We start from the raw sequence: 22,926 nt of genomic DNA, 5'->3' as shown, positions 1-22,926 counted from the left end.
ATTATAGCCTGTGATAATCTTTTATATCCTTCACATTGAGAGATGTCTATCACTCTTGAGAAAATCTGCGAGTTCCCCCTAGTGTTATATATAAGCTGGACATCTCTTGTCAACTCTGAACTTAAACTAAATAATTGGTTCAAGATTTGGTGGGAACTGCCGGCAAATAATCAAATTAACCTCAGACATATTTGTAGTTTAATTGCAGTCATTATCTCATCCCATCATCTTTAAAAATAATTTATCGAGCCTATCGTCATAGCTTAAATTTGATTGATCTTGGTGACAGTGGCAGTTGGAATGCAGATAGGTGTCATAGAAGAAGCCGGCAGATTCCACTGCTAACTATTTCAAACTTAATCAACTAACCTAGTTTTTTCTTTTTCTTTTTTTGAAAATAAGCATAGGGGGAGGTGCCCTCTTCAAAACCATTCATTATGAAAAACATTTGATTTAGGATAGATTAGGATTAAGAGGGAAGTAATGATCAAATTAGATTAGGATTAAGAGGGAAATAATGATCAAATAATTAATACCCAGGTCAGCCAAACCATACAAACATATTACAGGATTTTTCACAGTCCAAAGGGAAAGAAGAACAACAAAAGACTCCATTGTAGAAGTTTTCAGAAATTTACACCCACGCCATCTTCATCCTCTATCTGCAGCAAAGACCCCAGCCCCTTTTCTCTAGCAATCTTCTGAATCACCGATGCCCCCTTATTGCTTGAGTTCCCTGTTGAGGATAGCACGAAAGTGGGCTACATGAGAAGCTATCTTTTCTGACTTAAACTGAATATCGTTGAAATTGAGGTTGCCATAGATACCAAGATAAAGCAGAGAAATAGTGTTCCAAAGCTTTTTGAAGTTATTAGGGTCTTCAATGAAATAACCATTTGATTCGCAACCTTTGATAAGCAAGTTTTCCCCAGTTTGAAGCCTATTTCTTGTCAGGATCAAATAGAACTAGAAGATCTTGATCTTATGTGAGAGGAGGGAATTCAGTTTGTGTATTTATTTGTTTTTTTATTTGTTTTTTTTGTAGCTATGTTTTGGGATCGTATGCGAGCTTCCTTTGGGACGCGGAGGAAGACGATGATGAAGAAGAAGCCACGTCGGCAGCACCGCCGTTGGTGGAGGCCTTTTGATCTGCTGATCCTTGAAACCAAACACTTTTTGTAAATAACCCCTCAAAAGAACTAATGAGTAGTAATTTATAATCTAACAAATAAGTTGACAGAGCCAAAAGGGTTGTGGTGGGGAGCTGTAGTTTTAGGCTGTGAAAGTCAAAAGGAAGATGGTTCCTCATTCTCTCTCAATCTAGTTGAAGTATGCCACCGTCCATAAGCCAGCCAGTAGAATTTGACCATGCTCAATACATCATCCAATAAAGAAGCTGAATCATGTAATCATTAATCTTTTAGTCTGTGAATTACTAACTACTGACATGCCTCACGTAGATTGGTTAATTAGTTATAACTAATTCTAGTGCAATTGCAAAAAGAGATGTACAAAGGATTACTGTGAAGCAGAGAATCTTGATAGCTTAAGGGACCTCTGTTAGGAACTACTAATCATCTTGAGATCTTGCTTTCTCAGTGGATAATGAGTGAAAGGTGAGGAACAGTAGCACTTCCATCTTTACAATTTTTCTTTGGAATTAGGTGTTACTCTTTTCCTGTACCGATGTTTCACGGTTATTTTTCTTCGTTCTAGCAATCAACGATGCATCTTTACCTGATATCTTTTTATAACCTGGTAAATCTTCCTTTCATATCTATGATTATATTATTGCTTGTTCGTTCTGTAATGACGTGTTCAATTAAAAACAAATCAATAATAGTATGCCACATAAAATACCCACACCTAGATTTATAATGTAAATCTTGTCTGCTTAAATCAAGATAAATTCACAATACACACCCATGGATACAGTTATAATGTGTGTGTACACATGCGCACACAGATGCAGCAGCTTTAAAGTTTAGCGCTACAAAAACACAGATGTTGCGGTGTAAATCCATCAAAAGATAAGGAAAAGTCTTAAGCACACATAGTGTTCACACATCTTAATAAAATTCATGATTTATGCTATTATCGACAAAAATAAATTTTCAGTGACAACACATATTATAACCATAAGTCATATTATCTAGGATTTAGGTAATTGATCCGAGCAAAGGCTGGGATAACAGAAGGTATACCTTAACTCATTAAGAAATCTTACCAAGTCCCATAACAGTGCTCGCAGGAGCATAAGTTTTGTTAAGTAAACAAATCCAGGTTAATCAACAGACCTTATATATCCTTCTATTCTAAACCAAATCAAAAGTGATATTTGAATCATGAAATTTTCAGATATTCAGCAAAACAAGTGCAGCATCAGCACCTTAAAATAGACCAAAAAAACAAAGAACAAGCCTTACACCACACTTGATCAATGAGTAGTAAACAATTAGACTATTAGATAACACGATATGAAATCTTTTTCTTAAAGTTCAGGAGGAATATAAAAAACTAGTTTACCTTATATAGCCTGTTATAATCCTAAATTCTTTATAATCTTTCACATTAGAGATGGGTCTATCACTCTTTAAAAATCCTGCAGAGTGCCCCCCTAGTTTATATATAAGCGGACATCTCTTGTCAACTCTGCAACCTTAAACTAAATAATTGGTTATATTTTTTATTACTGCCGGCAAATATATATATATATCTACCATATTTTTATATTCAGTCATTATACTCATTTATCATCTTAAAAGTAAAATCAGTCCTATCGTCATAGCTAAATTTGATTGATCTTTTTTATTGAATGCAGTATGGGTCAGTGAAGAAGCCTTTGGCAGATTCCCACTGCTAATTCAAACTATTATATATTTTTATACCGATGTTTCTTTTTCTTTTTTGAAAAATAAGCATACTGTTGAGTGCCCTTCAAAACCCATTTAGAAAAACAATTGAAAAATTAGGATAAGATTAGGATATATATATATGATCAAATTAGATAGGATAAGGGAAAAATGAATCAAAATAATTATTAATATATCTCTTATAACCATACAAACATATTACAGAATTTTCACAGTCCAAAGGGAAAAGAAGAACACAAAAGAACTCTCCTTGATAGAAAGTTTTCAGAAAATACACCCACGCCATCTTCATCCTCTATCTGCAGCAAAGACCCCAGCCCCTTTTCTCTACAATCTTCTAATCACGATGCCCCCTTATTGCTTAGTCCCTGTTAAAGCCACAACCCTAGATTAGAAGAAACCAAAGGAGGAGAACTCACGTGCCTAGAGCAGAGGAGCGGAGGGAATCGATGAATTGCTCGCCAAAGAATCGATCTTGATGAGAGGCGTTTGAAGAAGAGAGCTCCTCTTTTATCGAATAATATCGCAGTCGCCGACGAACTCAAAACAGCAATGGCCTGGGGAGAGCAAGGCGCGACGAGCGAGGGCGAGCGAGGCGCGCTAAATTTGACAACTGTTCCTTTTGCGTGTGGCGCCCTTGTAAACTATAGCATTTGTTGCCTGAGTTAGTTTCAAAGCTTTTGATATTTGGGCCTTCTACGAGATGAAATCACCACGTTAATAATAAGGGGTCTGCCCGTTAATTCTGCCCAAAAAAGTTGATTCATCACTTTCATTATTGGTTTGCTAAGGGTGTTTGGTTCAATTTTTACAAATTATAAGAAATATTTTCACGCTAAAATATGATTTTCTTGTATTTTTAAAAAAATTAATAGGAAAAGTTATAAAGTCAAAAAGTACCAATTTTCTTATTTTTTGTACTTTGCTTTTTGGTTTAAAATAAGAATATCAGCCCATAACTTTATAGAAAATAGAAAGATTTCATATGATTTCATAGAAATTGAACCAAACATCCCCCTAAATTATAGAAAGTGTCAACTTATAGAAAAGTGTCCAATAGAGTGTCAGATTTGCTGGTGATTTCCGCCAATTTTAAGAGGAAATTGATTCTGTAAATTTTGTACTTTTCTGTATTTTACAGAAAATATTTCTGTTAAAGTTTTTTAAACCAAACACAGTTTACGAAAATCTACAAAAAATTTTAATTAGAGAAATGTCATTGTCAGTCCTTTTGAGAAACTTTCTATAAAATTGTTGAACCAAACACCCCTAAATATTCATAAATATGCTAAACCGAGACGTTTGATTCATCAGTCAACCAATATCCTAGTCATTCCGTCAACTAGGCTAATTGATTGTTAAGAGTGTGGTTATTCTCTAAAAAATTAAGATTATCGATTGATAGACTTGCTTCAACAATCAAGTAAAGCAAATTACGAGTTTTCATAAATTAGTCAAATTGTTGAATCTCATTCGTGGTTATGTTTGAAGGAATTAGTTTAGAGGTGCAAGTCCAATAGTTCATGAACCTTTTCAATTTAAACATAAAAGGAATTAATATTTCATAGAAGCAAGATTGGAAACTTCATTATATGTTAACGACCTTCTACATTAAAAATTATACAAAGTAGTCTACTTTAATTGCTAACGACTTCTTTTCTCAATAGAAGACACAACATTTTTCTCTATTTCGTCAATACATGAGGGCTTGATATTTTTTGAAATTTTTGGATTTTTGATCTGGTGCTTTCCACTGTCCTTTTAGCGAACTCTTAATTGTCTCCTTGACACCTATCATTATGACTCGAAGCAGCATTATTTGCTGATTCCACAGGCTTGGCTTGTGAATCTGCACTTGGAGATTCGATCGCGATAAAGAAATCTGCAAGATTTATGAAGAAAAGTAAGTATGTACTTAAATGATAAAATTAATGAAACCATGATGTTATTGCAAACCTTTTTCAGTTCATGTTTTGTGGAAGATGTCGTTGTGGTAGAACCTTGCAATTGGTGTTGCCTTTAAATGTCGAACTTGTTTGAGCAATATTGCCTGCTTTTCCTCTATTTCTGCATTTTAGAATTTGTAAGATTTCTTTCAAGAGACAGTGTCTCAAGTCATTTCCCACTTACCTCTAATGAATTTGCCTTCAGAGATCTGGATGTTTATGATAAAATCCGGGTAGGGTGCTGCTTTAAATGATGAATCCTTTCTAGTCTTCGTAATTTCCATGTCTTGTTCAACTCGCTTTTCATCAGGTAGACATAAATTTTGTAATGAATTCAGAGTGTTCGTACACGACAGATTTTTAAAAGGGAAAAAAAATTCAATAGTTACCTCTATTGAATCCAATTTTGGAGTAACCAATCTCTTGTGATAAAAACTTGGTATGGTGTTGCTTTAAATGGCAAACTCTTTTCAGGTTACCAATATCCATGCCCTGTGTTTATATTTTTTATCGTAAGCTATTAATTAGGATTACATAAGTAACACTTAGAACTATTTTTTCCCTAATGAAATCACACTTTAAATATTAACCACATACTGGCATTACTAATATTAGATGGCATACAAAAAGATGCAGAAAAAAAACCTTAGGGTTCGAAACAGTTGTGATTTTTGCTGTCAATTTGTTTACTTGACCATTGCCCTTCTTTTGGCTTGAACCCTGTAAAAGAAGTCTAAGGTAAAAAAAAATCTATATTGACTATGAACATGATAACTGTCAACTGAAAAGTATATACATGACAATATCTACTGTCAACTGATAGATTTAGAGCTTCTTGTCTTCCACTCAATACTCATTTTGACCTTTAATGAAATTTGAGTATGAAGTACTTTTGATTAATGGTGCCTGATTTTGTGGTCCCTTGCCTGTTCCTCTATTCTCTCTAATCTAAGTGAAGTATGCACCGTCCATGAAGCAGCAGTAGAATTTGACCTGCTCATACATCACCAATTAAAGAATGCTGAATTAATGTAATCATTATCTTTTAGTCATGTGATTACTAACTACTGACATGCTCACGTAGATTGTTAAATTTAGTAAACTAATTCTAGTGCAATGCAAAAAGAGAGTTATCAAAGGGATTTACTTGAAGCTAAGAGATCTGATTAGCTTGAGTGGACCTCTGTAGACTACTAATCATCTTTGAGATTCTTTTCTCAGTGGATAATGAGAAAGGTTGAGGAACAGTGCACTTCCTCTTACAATTTTTCTTTGAATAGGTGTTACTCTTTTCTGTACCGATTTCAGGTTTTGTTTCTTGTTCTCAGCAATCAACGATGCATCTTTGACCTGGATATCTTTTTCATAACCTGGTAAATCTTCCTTCATATTGCTTGATTTATTATTTGCTTGTTCCGTTCTGTTGACGTGTTCAATTAATAAAACAATCAATAATAGTATGCACATAAATATACCTACACCTGATTATATGTAACATCTTGCGTTGCTTAATCAAGAATAAATATCAAATACACACCCATGGTATAAGTTATACATGTGTGTGTACCACATCGCACACAGATGCAGAGCTTTAAAGTTAGCCTACAAAACAACAAGATGTTGGGTGATAAATCCATTCCAAAAGATCAAGGAAAAGTCTAAGCACCATATGTGTTCAACACTTCTTAATAAAAATTCATGATTTATAGCTATTACTCGACAAAAATTAATTTTCAGTGACAACAACTATTATAACAATAAGTCATAACTCTAGTATTAGTAATTGATCGCGAAGCAAAGGCTAACAGAAGTGTATACCTTAACTCATTAGAAATCTTAACCAAGTCCCCATAAACAGTGCTCAGCAGGAGCATAAGTTTTTGTTAGTAACAAATCCAATGTAATAACAGACCTTATGATATCCTTCTATTTTTAAACCAATTCAAGAAGTAGATATTTGAATCATGAAATTTTCAGATATTCGAGCAAAACAAATGTGCGCAGCTCAGCTACCTATAAAGGATAGGACAATAAAAACAGAACGACAGTGCTTACACCACACTTGATCAATGAGTAGTAACAATTAGACTATTAGATAACACGATATGAAATCTTTTTTCTTAAAGTTTCAGGAAGGATATAAAAACTAGCCTCTTACCTTATTATAGCCTGTGATAATCTTTATATCCTTCACATTGAGAGATGTCTATCACTCTTGAGAATCTGCGAGTTCCCCCTAGTATATATAAGCTGGACATCTCTTGTCAACTCTGAACTTAAACTAAATAATTGGTTCAAGATTTGGTGGGAACTGCCGGCAAATAATCAAATTAACCTCAGACATTATTTGTAGTTTATTGCAGTCATTATCTCATCCATCATCTTTAAAAATAATTTATCGAGCCTATCGTCATAGCTTAAATTTGATTGATCTTGTGACAGTGGCAGTTGGAATGCAGATAGGTGTCATAGAAGAAGCCGGCAGATTCCACTGCTAACTATTTCAAACTTAATCAACTAACCTAGTTTTTTCTTTTTCTTTTTTTGAAATAAGCATAGGGGAGGTGCCCTCTTCAAAACCATTCATTATGAAAACACATTTGATTTAGGATAGATTAGGATTAAGAGGGAGTAATGATCAAATTAGATAGATTAAGAGGGAATAATGATCAAATAATTAATACCCAGGTTCAGCCAAACCATACAAACATATTACAGGATTTTTCACAGTCCAAAGGGAAAGAAGAACAACAAAAACTCCATTGTAGAAGTTTTCAGAAATTTACACCCACGCCATCTTCATCCTCTATCTGCAGCAAAGACCCCAGCCCTTTTCTCTAGCAATCTTCTGAATCACGCGATGCCCCCTTATTGCTTGAGTTCCCTGTTGAGGATAGCACGAAAGTGGCTACATGAGAAGCTATCTTTTCTGACTTAAACTGAATATCGTTGAAATTGAGGTTGCCATAGATACCAAGATAAAGCAGAGAAATAGTGTTCCAAAGCTTTTTGAAGTTATTAGGGTCTTCAATGAAATAACCATTTGATTCGCAACCTTTGATAAGCAAGTTTTCCCAGTTTGAAGCCTATTTCTTGTCAGGATCAAATAGAACTAGAAGATCTTGATCTTATGTGAGAGGAGGAATTCAGTTTGTGTATTTATTTGTTTTTTTATTTGTTTTTTTGTAGCTATGTTTGGGATCGTATGCGACGCTTCCTTTGGACGCGGAGGAAGACGATGATGAAGAAGAAGCCACGTCGGCAGCACCGCGTTGGTGGAGGCCTTTTGATCTGCTGATCCTTGAAACCAAACACTTTTTGTAAATAACCCCTCAAAAGAACTAATGAGTAGTAATTTATAATCTAACAAATAAGTTGACAGAGCCAAAAGGTTGTGGTGGGGAGCTGTAGTTTTAGGCTGTGAAAGTCAAAAGGAAGAGCGTGGTATGAAGTTAGCTTTGTCCGCTTTTTAACTCGTCTCGTGCTGTAAAATGAGTTGAAACTTTATAAGAGATATTTTGGCACGTTATCATGAGATTGTTTAGCCAACGTGGGTTGGCGTGTCAGGGCGTTAGCTCTTACTAAGATTTTTTTTTTTGCAGATATTTTGTGGCGCATAGATTTTAAGAGTTACGATTCATGAATAAGGCACAATGAGGCGTCACTTTAAGCAGATGTTTTTTTGTTCTTTTCGTTTTGTTTGCTGGGGTTCGTCCATAGAAATGCTAATTTAAATGATAAATCGGAAAAAAAAAAATAGAATGGGAAAGGGATGAGAAACAAAGCATTTTAGAACTAGTAAGTGGTTATGGATTAGAAAGAAGACGAAAATAAAGAGAAGAAACCATAATCGAAGTAAAGACAACGAGAAAAAGTAGAAAATGGGCGTGATGAAAGAAAAAAAAGGGTCACCCGCAGTGTAAGTGTGTTCCTTGTTAAGCAAAAAAGAAATCATACCTTCAATATCCACGGGAGTAATGAACAAGAAATCAATGAAGGATATCGTGCAATAACTCATGATCCTCACTCACATGTTGATCAACCTTCTAATTAGTGATTTTCATCACCATTATTGTGTTCAAATAGACAAAGCTTGACAACACAACTAAGAACCCAAAATTCCTTGCCCCAAACATAATTTTTGCTCAAAATAAGCAAAAGCAAACTCTATTTTTTTTAATTTTAACTATTTCATTGCTACTTCCGTACAAATAGAAATGTCTCTACTTCTTTTATTTCAGCTATTTCATAGTTACTTCCTTACAAATAAAAAAACTCTTACCAGCACCCATGGGCACTGTTAGAAAACCCATTTATAAATTCAATTAAATGAATAATAACTGTTCTTCTTCGATATTAACATTAGAAATGCAATTAAACCAACTCTATAAGAAAGTGAGTCAGCGGTCAGTATGGGTACGAGGACAATGTCAAGGACTTTATAGCAAGTCATCTAATTTAGGGGTCTTTTTCGCTAATATGCTTTGAAGGGGCCATATTAGAGGGGCAAAAACCCCCATCAAATAACTACAGTTAAATTGCATTTAAACGACCTATAATTCCACCAACATTGCACTTTGCACTTAAGTGACCTTTATTTTAAAACTGACCAAATAAATACCCCAAAGTATTTAAATGTTGCAGATCACTATCCCAAAGTTAAAAAATCCCTAATGGTGTTGACATTTCTCTGTGTCCAAGAATGTCATATAATACAAAGTACTAAAGTGCAACTTTTAAAAAATTTGAAACATTTAGTAAACAAAAGGGCACCAAAGTGTGATAATTTGAAGCTTTAGGCATTTATCTGTAACATTTAAATACTACGAGGCATTTATTTGTTCGGTTTGAAAATAGCGGTCACTTAATTACAGCATTGATGAAATTATAGGGCATTTAAGTGCAATTTAGCCAATAACCAGACTCTAGTGATACCATCAAGAGGATAGCCATAGATGCCTGTCACGAGAATCATACGGATGAAAATTCTAGTAACTGGCGATGCCGTTACAAGATAGCATCCATAAATACGGGACCAGCTTTGTTTTCGAAGGCTTACAGCACAAAATAGACATCATAGGACTGTGCTTGCCGAGATGAGAAGCACTTGTCAAAATGTGAACTCTTCAGGCAACTCCTGAAACTTACTAGATAAAAAACTCCTGTACTTCCCCTTGAGATCTCTAACTGCAATGATAATTTAGGATTTGTTGTATCACAAGAAATAAGTAATTTGGACGGAAGAAAAGGTTAGCCGGAAATTCATTACCTTTGGAATCAACAATCCCTGTTTTGCCCTCTGGTGTTTTATCGGATAAAGTGACTGAAGCAAGTCTAATAATCTCCTCACCTATAATTCCAATAGAAAAAGTATAATAACAGTCAAGGTACTTCAAGGTTGCATAAAGGAAACTAAATACGAAGGACAGCACTCCATCTTACCAGTTATATGCTTTCCACCACTGTTAACATTGATCAAGAAGGACGAGATCTCATTATTCTTTAGCTAACAAATAAAGATGGAAATTAATCACGAGCGAGATATGATAGTCAAGAAGATATTATCGTTAATGAGGGGTTATCAAGGAATCACAAGTAGTTTTTAATATGTACATGTGAGAATAGGGCAATGGCAAGTGCTAGAGGATCAAGAGGCGAAGGACCTCTGCTGAAAGCAGGCAAGAATTTTCCATCCTGATAGCCCGCCAAAAAGTGATAAGCGGCTTGTCCTGGAGACAGCTTCGATACCAATGGAATTGCACCGGTGCTGCAATTTGGAAAAACCCGTTAGTAAAATGTCAGAAGTTCACCAGCAACTAAGCAATAATAGAGGATGTGAACGCAAATTAAAGCCATCTCAAACCCCAAACTTTGATTTCATGAAAAAAGCACTAAGAGAGTGATCTTCAGACAAAGAACTTAGATTTCTGAATTTATTTCACCTGTCAGCGGAAGCAATGATCACAGAAGCAGGTTTCTTTAGCAGCTTTTTTGCAGGACCTCTAGTTCTGAAAAAGGGAACCACACTATCAGAACTCAAAACAACTCCAACATCTTGAGTCACCAATGCCTGACAAAGATCAGAACAGGTCCGAATAGTGTCTTCCGAAGCAAACAAAAGAATCATAGAATCACCAGCCTCAAGGAGCCTGAAAAAAACATATAGTAAATTGTCGACCACATAATAGAGCCAAAATGCTGAAACGTAAGCACTTGGTACCTGGCAGCAAGTGGAAGGCCTCCCCTTGCAGATATTAAAGGAGCAGCCAAAGCAGCTAAGGCATCTCTGATAGCATTAGCATCAGCGAAAGCTCTACCACACAAAATGAGGGATGAACGCTCTATGTCGGCTGCTGCAAATCCAGTAGAGGCTTGTGTTGCAAGACCAAAAGCCTGACTGATTCTTGGACTACATCATTAGCAGGAATAATGGAGTCAGATTTGTACTGTATTTATATAATCATACCAGATTTCAAGTTTAAGCTCTATAATATTCTTGTAAGGAATAACACCTCTTGATTTCGTAATAATAGAAGATAGACCAGATTCTAGGTCAATACTTCATTACTGCATCAGATGTCTATATTAATAATCTTAATTGTGATGAGATATTTAAACCATTATTGATAACAAAACTGATTTGATGTTGTACATTTTGCACCATATAAAATATACAATAATGTTATAAACCAATTTGAGATAAATAATAGTGTTGCTAAAGTTTTGTAACTTTAGCAAAGTTTTGTAACTTAGTTTTATGCAACAACTTTGAGCATGATGCAAATCAGTAACTGTTTAATATGATACAATAGTATGAATCAGATCTACACCTAGAGAATATAAACTTGCATGGAGAATCCCACTAACATGTTATAATATTAACATGGTAACAAGGTAATACAAACATTTCGAGTGTTAGACTAGCAGGAAAATTGTTACATGATTTTGCAAAGTTCTGTAACCTAAAGTTCGGCTAAATTACCAGATTGGTATTTTTTGTACAGCCCTCTTATCAATTTGATATTTTTGCTAAGCCAATCGTGCAATTAGACCCAAATCTTCACCACCGGCGGAAAAAAAAGCCATGAAACCTCAAATGAGGCTATTAGTGCTATCTTATTCATGAGGAAAGTGCTAGAAGATTATTTGGCGCATAGATATAATTATATAAAGAATAATAACTATGACCAAGCCTATGCAAAAATGTTGAGTCTAGAAGTGGCAACTTTTAAGCCGACCCGCCAACCCGACCCAACCTGACCCATTATAAATGGGGATGGGTCAAAATATATGGGTTCGGATCATATACGAGTCGACCCAAACTACCCATTTATTAATTGGGTAAATTCGGGTCAATCCTAAATGACCAGTGTAACGCATTTAACGACCTGTTTAATCACATAAATGGATACATGCGTAACCCTAGCGGTGATCAATTCCATCCCCTAGATTCTTCTTCGTTTCTCCAGAGCAAGTCGGGGAACTTCTTCGGTAACAACTCATGGAGGGACCTGAGCAAGAGGACGAAGCATGAGGGTTGATCGTGGTGTCGCTGATTAGTGGGCCTTTGATGTTTGTGGGATTTTTTGATACTTTTTCAGAAATCAGAGAGCTAGAACGAGGGGTTTGGATTTTTCTCAACATTTCCGAATAATAATACATAGGAAGCATATCAACCTAACTTCTACCTTGTGCAAGAATAAAATCTCTTAATAACTGCATGTAATTTAATTTTGGGTTTGCAAAATAGAACCAAATGACCGCCTGTAGTTGCGAAAGACCCCTGTTGCTGCAAATAGATCCACTGATTGACCCTCAGAAGGTCTTTTTGTTAAAAAAGTAATCTACTCTTTCTTTGAGGGTAAAAGAGCCAAAAATATATAAATCAGAGGTCTATCTGCAACAACAAAAAATACAAGGGATCTATTCGTAATCAACCCAGTAATTTTATTTAAAGAGAAAAATTGATGTTTTAATTTTACTATGACCAAAGAAAAATATGATTCCATCTGCAATTTGTTTATAGTTAGGGGTTCATTAGCAAACAAAACCCCGCTTAACTTTGGACGATTGTCAGATAACCCCGTTAAGTTTGAAAATATCAGAAAACCCCCACTAGGTTTAGGGGTTTCCTAATAAAATCTTAAAGTTAAAAAGGGGGGTTTTCTAATTATCCCTATACTTTAGGGGGGTTTTCTAATATTTTCAAATTTATAGGGGTTTTCTAAAAATCATCCAAAGTTAAGGGAGTTCTCTGACATTTAGCCTTATTATTCCCATATAATTATAGAGCAGATGGCCATTATTAAATCTAAATGGAGAAAGAACTGCGAGCTGAACCCCAGTTTATAGGCTAAATATAAGCTTAGTTATTATCCTGGATGAAAGTCTTGCTGCCATATGTATCATAATATCATATTCAACTTTATGCTTGCTTGGTTGATCAGTTAAATGTTGTTGCCAAAGTTTTGATATTTTAGTTTTCATCTAGTACATATCAGACATAAAATCATCGAGCATGTTCTTAGAAGCTTGCAAATTAACAGTTTAATACTTATTCGGGTCACTCGGATCGGGTTGGCTAATCCATTTAATAAATGGATCGGGTCATCGGACCCGTCTATTAAACAGGTCGGGTTTGGGTTAAACTTATATGGGTTGGGTCATAAATGACCCGGCCCGACCTGTTTTCCACTCCCAGTTGAGAGTCCACAACAAAAAAGTAAATTCTGGGACAAAGAAGGGGAGGGCATAGTATTACCTCCAAATACGGTGAAGAGAAAGCTTGGAAGGCGAAAAACTGCTAGGAGGAAAGAGGTTTCATGCCTTCTTTTTCTGACGGCAAAGTTGTGGTCTAATTTCACATTGGGCTATTAAAAAAAACAAAACGTCGCCAGAGCTAGAAAAAATACCAATATGATAAAAGGGATGTACCTTGTTTTATACAAACAATTTTTGGCATGATGCAAATTACTAAATGCTTGATGGGATATAATAGTATGAATCAGATCTCCAGCTAGGGAATAGAAACTGGTGTGGAGAATCCTGCTAACATATTAACTATAATTTATAACTGATGTGAATATAACAAGGTACCTGATATTGCTAGCAACATAGACTGTTAAGGGGCAAGAGTCATGGGAAACTGCTCTGCTAGGTGTTTCCCAGAGGATATGGGAAAGTGACAGTATTGCAGAGGGACTATCACTTATGACACGAACCTTTGCATCACATTTTCCAGCAGAAGCAACAGCCCCATCTTGAACAAATACATTAGATACCGAAGAAATATGAGAGGTAACCTACAGCAAAAGTTAAAAAATACATAACAAAAATTATTTTCTGATGGCAATAGCTCAATCTGAATTTACAATGGCATTGTCATAATCCAAAATTTTCCACAAAATGGGTTGACAAGAAATGCAACTTCAAATTGAAAAGGAGCAAGATATTTTAACACAATCAATCATTTTATACTAGGTGCGAACTGGCAGCCAAAATTAGATAGTAAAAGGAGATGCTAAGAAAACGTAGCAGGCAAAGTTGGTTGGTAGTAAAATTTATTATCGTATGCAATTGCTGATGGAACCAAGAAATATGAACTATTAGTTACACGCTTGAATGTAAATCTGGGAACTAGACGAGTTGGTTGTTTAGATTGTGGTATGTATTTCAATTATCTGAGATTTATCAGAGAATTTAGAAGAGCACTGAACTAAATCACATAGCCCACTTGTAATGCTAATACCATTATTTCAGATTTCAGATATAATTTTTTTCATTGTCTTATATTTACGATAGAGCAATAAGAAGAACATGATGAATAAGAAAGCCTTTATCGGAAATTTTAGGGATCAGCTAAATTAATCCTTGTTAGGTACTATTAAGGACAACTAATTTAGTTAAATGAACCACATAGGATACTTTTTTTTATTGCATCCAACCAGTTTGGCTTATTTTTAGTCCTTATTATTCCATCAATTATCCTGATGAATGCATTAGTTGGGCTCCTTGGCAAATGCTCAAACCATAAACCAGGCACATCATCCTCCAACTTTCAATCACGGATTTTCTTCTTCACCCACGCACCCACACAAATGTTCACATGCACACATAGATGTTCACATGCTCACACATGCACGCACGCACAAGCACACAAACACAACACACATAAAACAACCAAATGTGCACACAAACACACACACACATACACACACAACCGCACGCACGCGCGCGCACACACACACACAACAGAATTGTACCAATGGTGCAAGCAGGCCTTAACACAGCATTTTAAGATTACATGCTGACTTGGAGACCACGGAGTCGTCAAGGGATAGACAGGCCATATGCACATGTACGTTATGAAACAACATTGGACTGCACCACATCTTATGATAAACAAATTGCTAATCTAAGTATGGATCAAATAGAAAACATAACGGCTCAACACTTTTATGAAATTTTCTTGATTAGGTAACCTCACCTTCGTTGTGACTACTCTGTGTACGCTCATGACAGGTGAAGCAGAAAAGAACAAATCAAACAACTTAGTTATGAGGTCTAAGGTATAACACTAAAGAAAAAACATAATACACCGTCCAATATTCAGGTGTGAATCAATTGATGTAAAATATAATGTAATAATAAAACGTGCAGTTCATGACAAAATTTCAAATAAACAGTATATTTTCTAATAGTACAAAATCCGTACAGGAAATACATTTAGCGATTGGCCAAAGATTACTGTATGAACTAACAAAAAAAGTAAAATAATTTTGTTTTTTTTTAAGAATTGACGTAGCAATTCATGTAATAAAGGTAATCAATATTAGCCGGATAATATCCCCATACATATATCATGCTTTTAACATTTCTCAATTTACTTAGAGCATATAAGCATGTACTTTTAGTTATCAAAGTGCAACTGAACCTATGGAATTGTTTCACAATGCATTTTCAGAATCCATAAGTTACTGAGTAATGCATGATAAAATCAATTTTTTGCTGTGTTGCACTCATTTCAAATGAATTGACATAATTAGACCAAACAGATTAAACAACTTCCATATTGAGGAATAATTAATGTGTTGGGTAAGCATATCCCTTAATTACAAACAGCACCAAGATCTAGATGCATGGATAAATGTCAACCATTGAGCCAATAGTACTTGGAAAAAACTCACTTGAGTTTACTTTCAGGTAACATATCAAAGAATGCTGGTGAACACAATCAAAATGGCCATATTGGGCTTTCTGGAGTATAATATACCTGTTTTAAAAGTTCAGCAAATTGTGCCCTTGAAATTTTAGAAGCTCCCTCCACAGCATTTCCTCTCACGTGAAGTGGAATACCAGACAAGCTTTCTACAAGAATCTCAAACAACAGGTTTATGCATTGATATATGAAGCACATTCAGAACTAAAAGAGTGACACAGAGAATGAACCTGAACTTAAATACAACCTAATCTAGTTGCACCATTCTTTTGAAGCTCGGAGGAATCCAAGTTATGAAGTACCTTATCCTTTACTATTACACCTCTTCCAGCAAGAGCCCAGTTCAGTGCAAAAGAAAATTCTGGGCCCTCCCTGTACCATGAACAAAAGAAAACAATAACATATCATGAACTAGAAATAAGCACATATGCAGACAATCAAATATTCTCATTTAACTATAAGCATATCACCCACTGTTGTGATCACTGCAAGACATCTAACTTAAGGCTACTTAGGCTAGCACATGATAATTTAAGTTGGAGAAATACTGTCCCAAACACTAGTCACATCTCGAGTTCAAGCACCTGCAGCTCTTTTCTCAATGTCGTGGAACAAAATAAGCAATCATGTATCTGCATTCTTAAGTTAATTGAAAAGTTTCAGACATAAAGGAAAGTTTCTGCACCATCTGACATACCGTTATTTTCGATAGCTGCTTAAAGTCCTCTGATTACTTGGAACAGGCTTGAAGGATGAGGATGGTTGTGTTTACGGGCTTGCGAGAAAATGTTCCTTCATTTAAGAGGCTAGCATTCAATAAATAGGCTACTAGTAGTATATGGTTAATATCTCAACCACTGAGATCATATGACCTTTAAACTTCAAAAGCTAAAAACCTGAGGATTGTTGGGCTATGGATTCAACTTGATTTACCAAAAGTGTCAACCTAGGAGCATGAGAAGAGTAAAGAAAATATGCACAAAGGCAACCAAGTTGTACCGAGGATTTGAATTAAACACGGCGCCTATTTGCTGACTAGATAAGTCAAAAGAAGAATAGAACACAGTACAACATCAGACTGTATAAAAAATTTACATATTTTTACAACTTCATTTGAAGATGATGTCATTTTGGTTATTTATTGAGTTGGCTGCTTTGGATATGTATGCATATGCATGTATAATTTATTGGGTGGGTAATGTATTGCTTATGTAACAAGCATCAAATTCAGACTTCCCCCTATATATCTGAGTCAGGAGATCACAAAATGAACACTTCTCAAATCAAGTTGATCACATGTATGACTGCCTTATGGAAGCGAGTTAGTGACCAAACACTTTGATCTCTTCGTGGCACAAAGACAAATACAAAAATCAAATATGACAGAAAAAGAGAAATCTCATACCTAGGTAAGGTTACAGATCCTGCTTCCTCTGCAGCTTCTGACACTGAAACTGTGAAGGCGATACAGAGTCTGAGCATCAATAACACGAAGATTGATGTTCCGAAGTTCGACGGCAAGATTAATTTCGGTTTGTGGAGGTGTCAGGTGATGGACGCCTTGGATGCACAAAATTTGGAGGAGACTCTTGAGTTACAAGAGAAACCCGCTGATATGGAGGACAATGTTTGGAAGAAAATGAATAGTAGGGCTTGTGGAGTTATTCGGTCATGCTTGACGCCGGATCTCATTTATGACGTAATGAACGAGACGTCGACGAAGAGAATGTGAGAAACATTCAATGAGAAGTATCTGACGAAGAGTATTGAGAATCGGCTTCACTTGAAGAAGAGATTTTATCAATTCAAGATGAAGAAGGGAGTTTCCATTCGGGAGCATGTTAACAACTTCACGAAGCTAATTTCAGATATGGCCAATGTAGATATCATGGTTGAGGATGGAGACAAGGCGATGCTACTATTGTGTTCGTTGCCGGAAGATGATTTTAGAACGTTTGTTCTCACTATGATAAATGAAAGAACTACGTTTAGCTACAAGGAGGTGACCTCAGCTTTGATGAATTATGAGTTGAGGAAGAGTGATGACGAACCCTCCGAGAAGGCATCGGGAGATGCATTAGCAGTTCGAGGCCGTGCTCCAAACCGTCGTCCAGGTGATCGCTCAAGATCGAAGTCAAGAGGTGGCCATAGAAATATTGGTAGGAATCAATGTCGTTTTTGCAAAGAAGAAGGACATTGGAAGAACGACTGCCCAAAGTTGAAAGATAAAGCCGGGAAGAATAAAGGGAAAGCTGTACAAGCTTCGGAAGTGAATGTTGTCAAGGCTAGTGACGACAATTCAGATACAGATTCTTCAGGCTATTCCTGCTCTGCACTACCGTCAGTTTGTTACGCTGACTCTACAGAGTGGATGATGGGTTCTGGTGCTACATACCATATTTGCCCTAGGAGGGATTAGTTCTCCAGCTTTGAAGAGTTAGAAAGGGGGGATGTCGTGCTCATGGGTAATGATCACGTATGCCCTATTGGTGGTATTGGTACAGTACAGATCCGGATGTGTGACGGGGTGACTCGGGAGCTGAAGGAAGTAAGATTCGTTCCTCAATTGACGAAGAATATCATTTCGCTTGGAACTTTGGAGGTAGGTGGTTATAAGGTGATCTTGGAGAATGCGACTCTGAAGGTCACAAAGGGGTCCATGGTGGTGATGCGAGGTGTCAGGGAAAATAACATTTACTACTTGAAGGACAAGACAGTAACAGGGGGTCTGGCAGCTTCGATTACCACAGAGGAAGATACTACCAGTTTATGACACATGAGATTGGGACACACTGGTGATAAGTCCCTACAGATATTGGCAAAGCAGGGGCTATTGAAGGGTGCGAAGACCTGCAAGATGGAGCTGTGTGAACATTGCATACTTGGGAAGAAGACAAGAATGAAATTCGGCACCGCTATTCACAATACCCAAGGTATTTTGGACTACATTCACACAGACGTTTGGGGCCCTTCCAAGCACACATCACTTGGTGGGGCCAACTATTTTATCACTTTCATTGATGACTATTCCAGGAGGAATTGGATACACCCGATGAAACATAAACATCAGGTCCTGGATATTTTTATGGAGTGAAAAAAAAAATGGAGCTGCAGATAGGTAGAAAGGTGAAGACTCTACGTTCAGATAACGGTGGAGAGTATAAAAATGATCCGTTTCTGCAGTTTTGCCGGGATCACGGCATTAGACGACACTTCACAGTACGTGAGACACCGCAACAGAACGGGGTGGCTGAGAGATTGAATCGTACCTTACTGGAGAAGGTGCGATGTATGATGACGCAAAGTGGATTGTCAAGATCCTTTTGGGCCAAAGCGTTGGTTTATGCGAGCCATCTCGTGAATAGGTTGCCGTGCACTGCGATACAGGGGAAGACTCCATTGGAACGTTGGTCTGGTTTGGTAGCTAGTGACTATGAGTCGCTTCGGATATTTGGGTGTCCGGCTTATTACCATGTCAATGATGGTAAATTAAATCCGAGGGAGAGGAAAGCAGTCTTTGTGGGATTTAGAGATGGAGTTAAAGACTTCAAGTTATGGGATCCACAGGACAAGAAGATAGTTATTAACAGGGATGTCACATTTAACGAGGCGTACATGATAAAGCCTCAAGTTCCTCAGAAGGTGGAGGAAGACCAGACAGTTGGGATATCGCAGCAGATGGAGGATGATGTGACTCCACCCATTCCAGATAGTATTGTATCCATTGAGGCTCCTACAGAGGTGACACTGGGAGGAGATGAGATGACAGCCGGGCATTTAGAGGATACAGTGAATGTTGGGACTCAGGAACATGGTCATGTTCAGGAGTCCATTGCAGCTAATAGACCAAGAAAAAATATTCGTCGGCCAGCTAGATATAACGATATCATGGTTGCATATGCTTTATCAGCAGAAGTCGTTGATGATTTGATTCCTTCTACATTCAAGGAAGCAGAGTCAAGCTCTGATTCGATTAGGTGGAGGGAAGCCATGGAGGAGGAGATGCAGTCTCTTCATAAGAACTACACTTGGGAACTTGCAAAGCTACCGAAGGGTAAGAAGGCTATTGGATGCAAGTGGGTGTATGCAAAGAAAGAGGGATCTTCTATTGGGGAAATTAGATTCAAAGCCAGATTGGTTGCCAAGGGATATGCACAGCTAGAGGGCGTTGATTACAACGAGGTTTTTTCACCTGTTGTGAAGCATTCGTCGATTCGTATTTTATTGGCATTGGTGGCACAGCTGAATTTGGATTTAGTCCAGATGGATGTGAAAACAGCCTTTCTACATGGTGAAAAAAAAAAGAGCGGCTGATTTTTTGTGCAAGGAGCGAAGGAGTGCAAGGTGCTGGGGTGTGCTTTGCGGCTGAAGGAGAAAAACACGAGTGGCAGCAGAAAAGCAAATAGCAGGGGTTTCTTTTGGCGGCTGCTGCAGACACAGAGAACAAAAGCTACAGGGATTTTGGCGGCTGACTGAGAGAAGAAGAAGCAAAGTCCTTTTTTGTAGTAGTTCTTTGTTTTGTGCATCCCTTTGAGAGAATATTTGTAAGAGGGATTTGAGAGTTTGTTTGAGAGGGTTTAGATTGTGAGATTGTAAATCCTAGTTGTATCTCTCCCTCTAATAGTAGATCTCCCCCTCCTTGCCCCGTGGACGTAAGCTATTTGTCGAACCACGTAAAAGTTGTGTTCTTGTCGTGATTTGTAATAGCTTGTAGGATCCCTCGACAGGTCAGTCCTAGAACTGATGAGAGGAAGAGTCGATATCTCACTTTGTTGAGATATCCGTTTCAGATTCTTGTTTCCTTGGTGAGACGAGAATTCTTATCGATCTAATCTCTCTTGTTGTGCTGTCGAAGTGCTACCGAAATTTCCGCTGCGCACAACAATGACTGCCTTATGGAAGCGAGTTAGTGACCAAACACTTTGATCTCTTCGTGGCAAAAAGACAAATACAAAAATCAAATATGACAGAAAAAGAGAAATCTCATACCTAGGTAAGGTTACAGATCCTGCTTCCTCTGCAGCTTCTGTCGCTGAAACTGTGTACTGAATGTCTCAGAAAGTTAAAAAAAAGAAAATAAAAAGAAACTATAAGGTATGACAATAGAATTTATAACAATTTGAAAAAGTTAACTAAATAACAGCTAATAAATATTACTGAGCTAAATGATACTAACATAAAACGAGTTGTGCACGTGTTAGAAGACATGCAACTTAATTTAATGCCTAATTTTGCTGGGCTTTTACAAATAGTCGGTCATATAACTATTTCTATATGTAACTGTTACAATATATTGTTAGAAGCATATGCCCACACCTATTAGATATCCTTCTAATGCAGCGTTCTGACAAAAGTCGCATGCTACGAGCTTAGTTTCTCCCCTTTTGGCCTAAATACCCTTCTAATGCAGCGTTCTGACAAAAGTCGCATGCTACGAGCTTAGTTTCTCCCCTTTTGGCCTAAATATAATGAGCTTAGGGATAATATATAAAAGTCGCATGCTACGAGCTTAGTTTCTCCCCTTTTGGCCTAAATATAATGAGCTTAGGGATAATATATAAGGAAAAACAAGGTCATATAGCCTGAAATTATCATCAGCAATTCCACAATCCACGTACAAGAATGAAAAAAAGACGATTTGAATCAAACCGTAACGTCGAAGAAGAGGAGGCAACATATCAAAAGGGAAACATCAGTAGCTAATTTATCGCAATCTGGAAAATGAGAGTTGAAATCAGTGCACGTGTATATAACTCAAAGCTCGCTTATTTTACAATTTGCCTATCATTAATTAGAAACTTGTGTTATATGAGTGAAGAATCAGGCTGACAATAATTTACTATGGGTCATCCCAGCTTAGCCCCAAATTAAGCCAAGATGCACAACGAGCCCCTGTGTTCCAACTGATGGTAACATATTCAAATGAGATATTAGAGCATAGTCAGCGCTTAATCAAGATACACACAGTCACAGACACTCTTGGAGGAACAATTAGGGTTTCAAATATCAAATTGTGTAAGAATAATCGAAATCTCGAAAGATATGTAGCTGAATCGACCAGAACGAGGAAAGAAACCCTAGATTAAAGAAGAACCAAAGGAGGAGAACTCACGTGCCTAGAGCAAGAGGAGCGGCAGGGAATCGATGAATTGCTCGCCAAAGGAATCGATCTTGATGAGAGGCGTTTGAAGAGAGAGCTCCTCATTTTATCGAATAATATCGCAGTCGCCGACGAACTCAAACAGCAATGGCCGTGGGAGAGCGAGAGCGAGAGCGAGGCCGCTAAATTTGACAACTGTTCCTTTTGCGGTGTGGCCCCTGTAAACTATGGCATTTGTTGCTGAGTTAGTTTCAAAGCTTTTGATATTTGGGCCTTCTACGAGATGAATCACCACGTTAATAATAAGGGGTCTGCCCGTTAATTTTGCAAAAAAGTTGATTCATCACTTTCATTTATTGGTTTGCTAAGGGTGTTTGGTTCAATTTTTACAAATTATAGGAAATATTTTTCACCTAAAATATGATTTTCTTGTATTTTTAAAAAAATTATAGGAAAAGTTCTAAGAAGTCAAAAAGTACCAATTTTCTTATTTTTTGTACTTTGCTTTTTTGGTTCAAAACAAGAATATGACCCATAACTTTATAGAAAATAGCAAGATTTCATATGATTTATAGAAATTGAACCAAACATCCCCTAAATTTATAGAAAGTGTCAACTTTATAGAAAAATGTCAATAGAGTATCAGATTTCTGGGTGATTTCCGCCCATTTTAAGAGGAAATTGATTTCTGTAAATTTTGGTACTTTTCTGTATTTTACAGAAAATATTTCTGTAAATTTTTTTAAACCAAACACAGTTTACGAAAATCTACAGAAAATTTTTAATTAG

The 22,926-nt window shown here is 36.7% G+C and overlaps 1 protein-coding gene across 8 annotated transcripts; it reads right to left on the bottom strand.

Annotated features, from left to right (window-relative positions):
• LOC109837282 lies at positions 542–22,360 on the bottom strand. 8 transcript variants are annotated; one of them, XR_002246236.1, is made up of 12 exons: positions 22,150–22,359; positions 21,027–21,082; positions 16,285–16,409; positions 16,092–16,186; positions 13,916–14,121; positions 11,040–11,228; positions 10,762–10,968; positions 10,433–10,586; positions 10,262–10,325; positions 10,089–10,169; positions 9,879–10,006; positions 542–736 (listed from the first exon to the last, which is right to left on the bottom strand). XR_002246236.1 is itself a non-coding variant. In XM_020405451.1 (11 exons), exons 1-11 carry the CDS (start codon positions 22,240–22,242, stop codon positions 9,930–9,932), a joined length of 1,347 nt encoding a protein of 448 aa, XP_020261040.1. In that variant the 5' UTR covers positions 22,243–22,359; the 3' UTR covers positions 9,588–9,929. The 8 variants fall into 8 exon arrangements, 5 of the variants coding, with proteins under 5 accessions (XP_020261040.1, XP_020261044.1, XP_020261043.1 ...); XR_002246237.1 differs by lacking the exon at positions 542–736 and adding an exon at positions 7,650–7,703; XM_020405451.1 differs by lacking the exon at positions 542–736 and having other exon boundaries at positions 9,588–10,006.

The sequence above is a fragment of the Asparagus officinalis genome, chromosome 4 (assembly GCF_001876935.1).
Source record: "Asparagus officinalis chromosome 4, Aspof.V1, whole genome shotgun sequence".
Lineage (NCBI taxonomy): Eukaryota > Viridiplantae > Streptophyta > Magnoliopsida > Asparagales > Asparagaceae > Asparagus > Asparagus officinalis.
This window is presented reverse-complemented; position numbering and strand designations above follow the sequence as displayed.

Excerpts from the sequence above, each read along its gene's own strand:
- LOC109837282 (XM_020405451.1), bottom strand. The coding sequence starts at position 22,242 with ATGAGGAGCTCTCTCTTCAAACGCCTCTCATCAAGATCGATTCCTTTG. Across the intron at positions 16,187-16,284 it reads GAATGGTGCAACTAGATTAG|AAAGCTTGTCTGGTATTCCA; the intron begins GTTGTATTTAAG and ends AGATTCTTGTAG. Across the intron at positions 10,969-11,039 it reads GGCCTTCCACTTGCTGCCAG|GCTCCTTGAGGCTGGTGATT; the intron begins GTACCAAGTGCT and ends TGTTTTTTTCAG.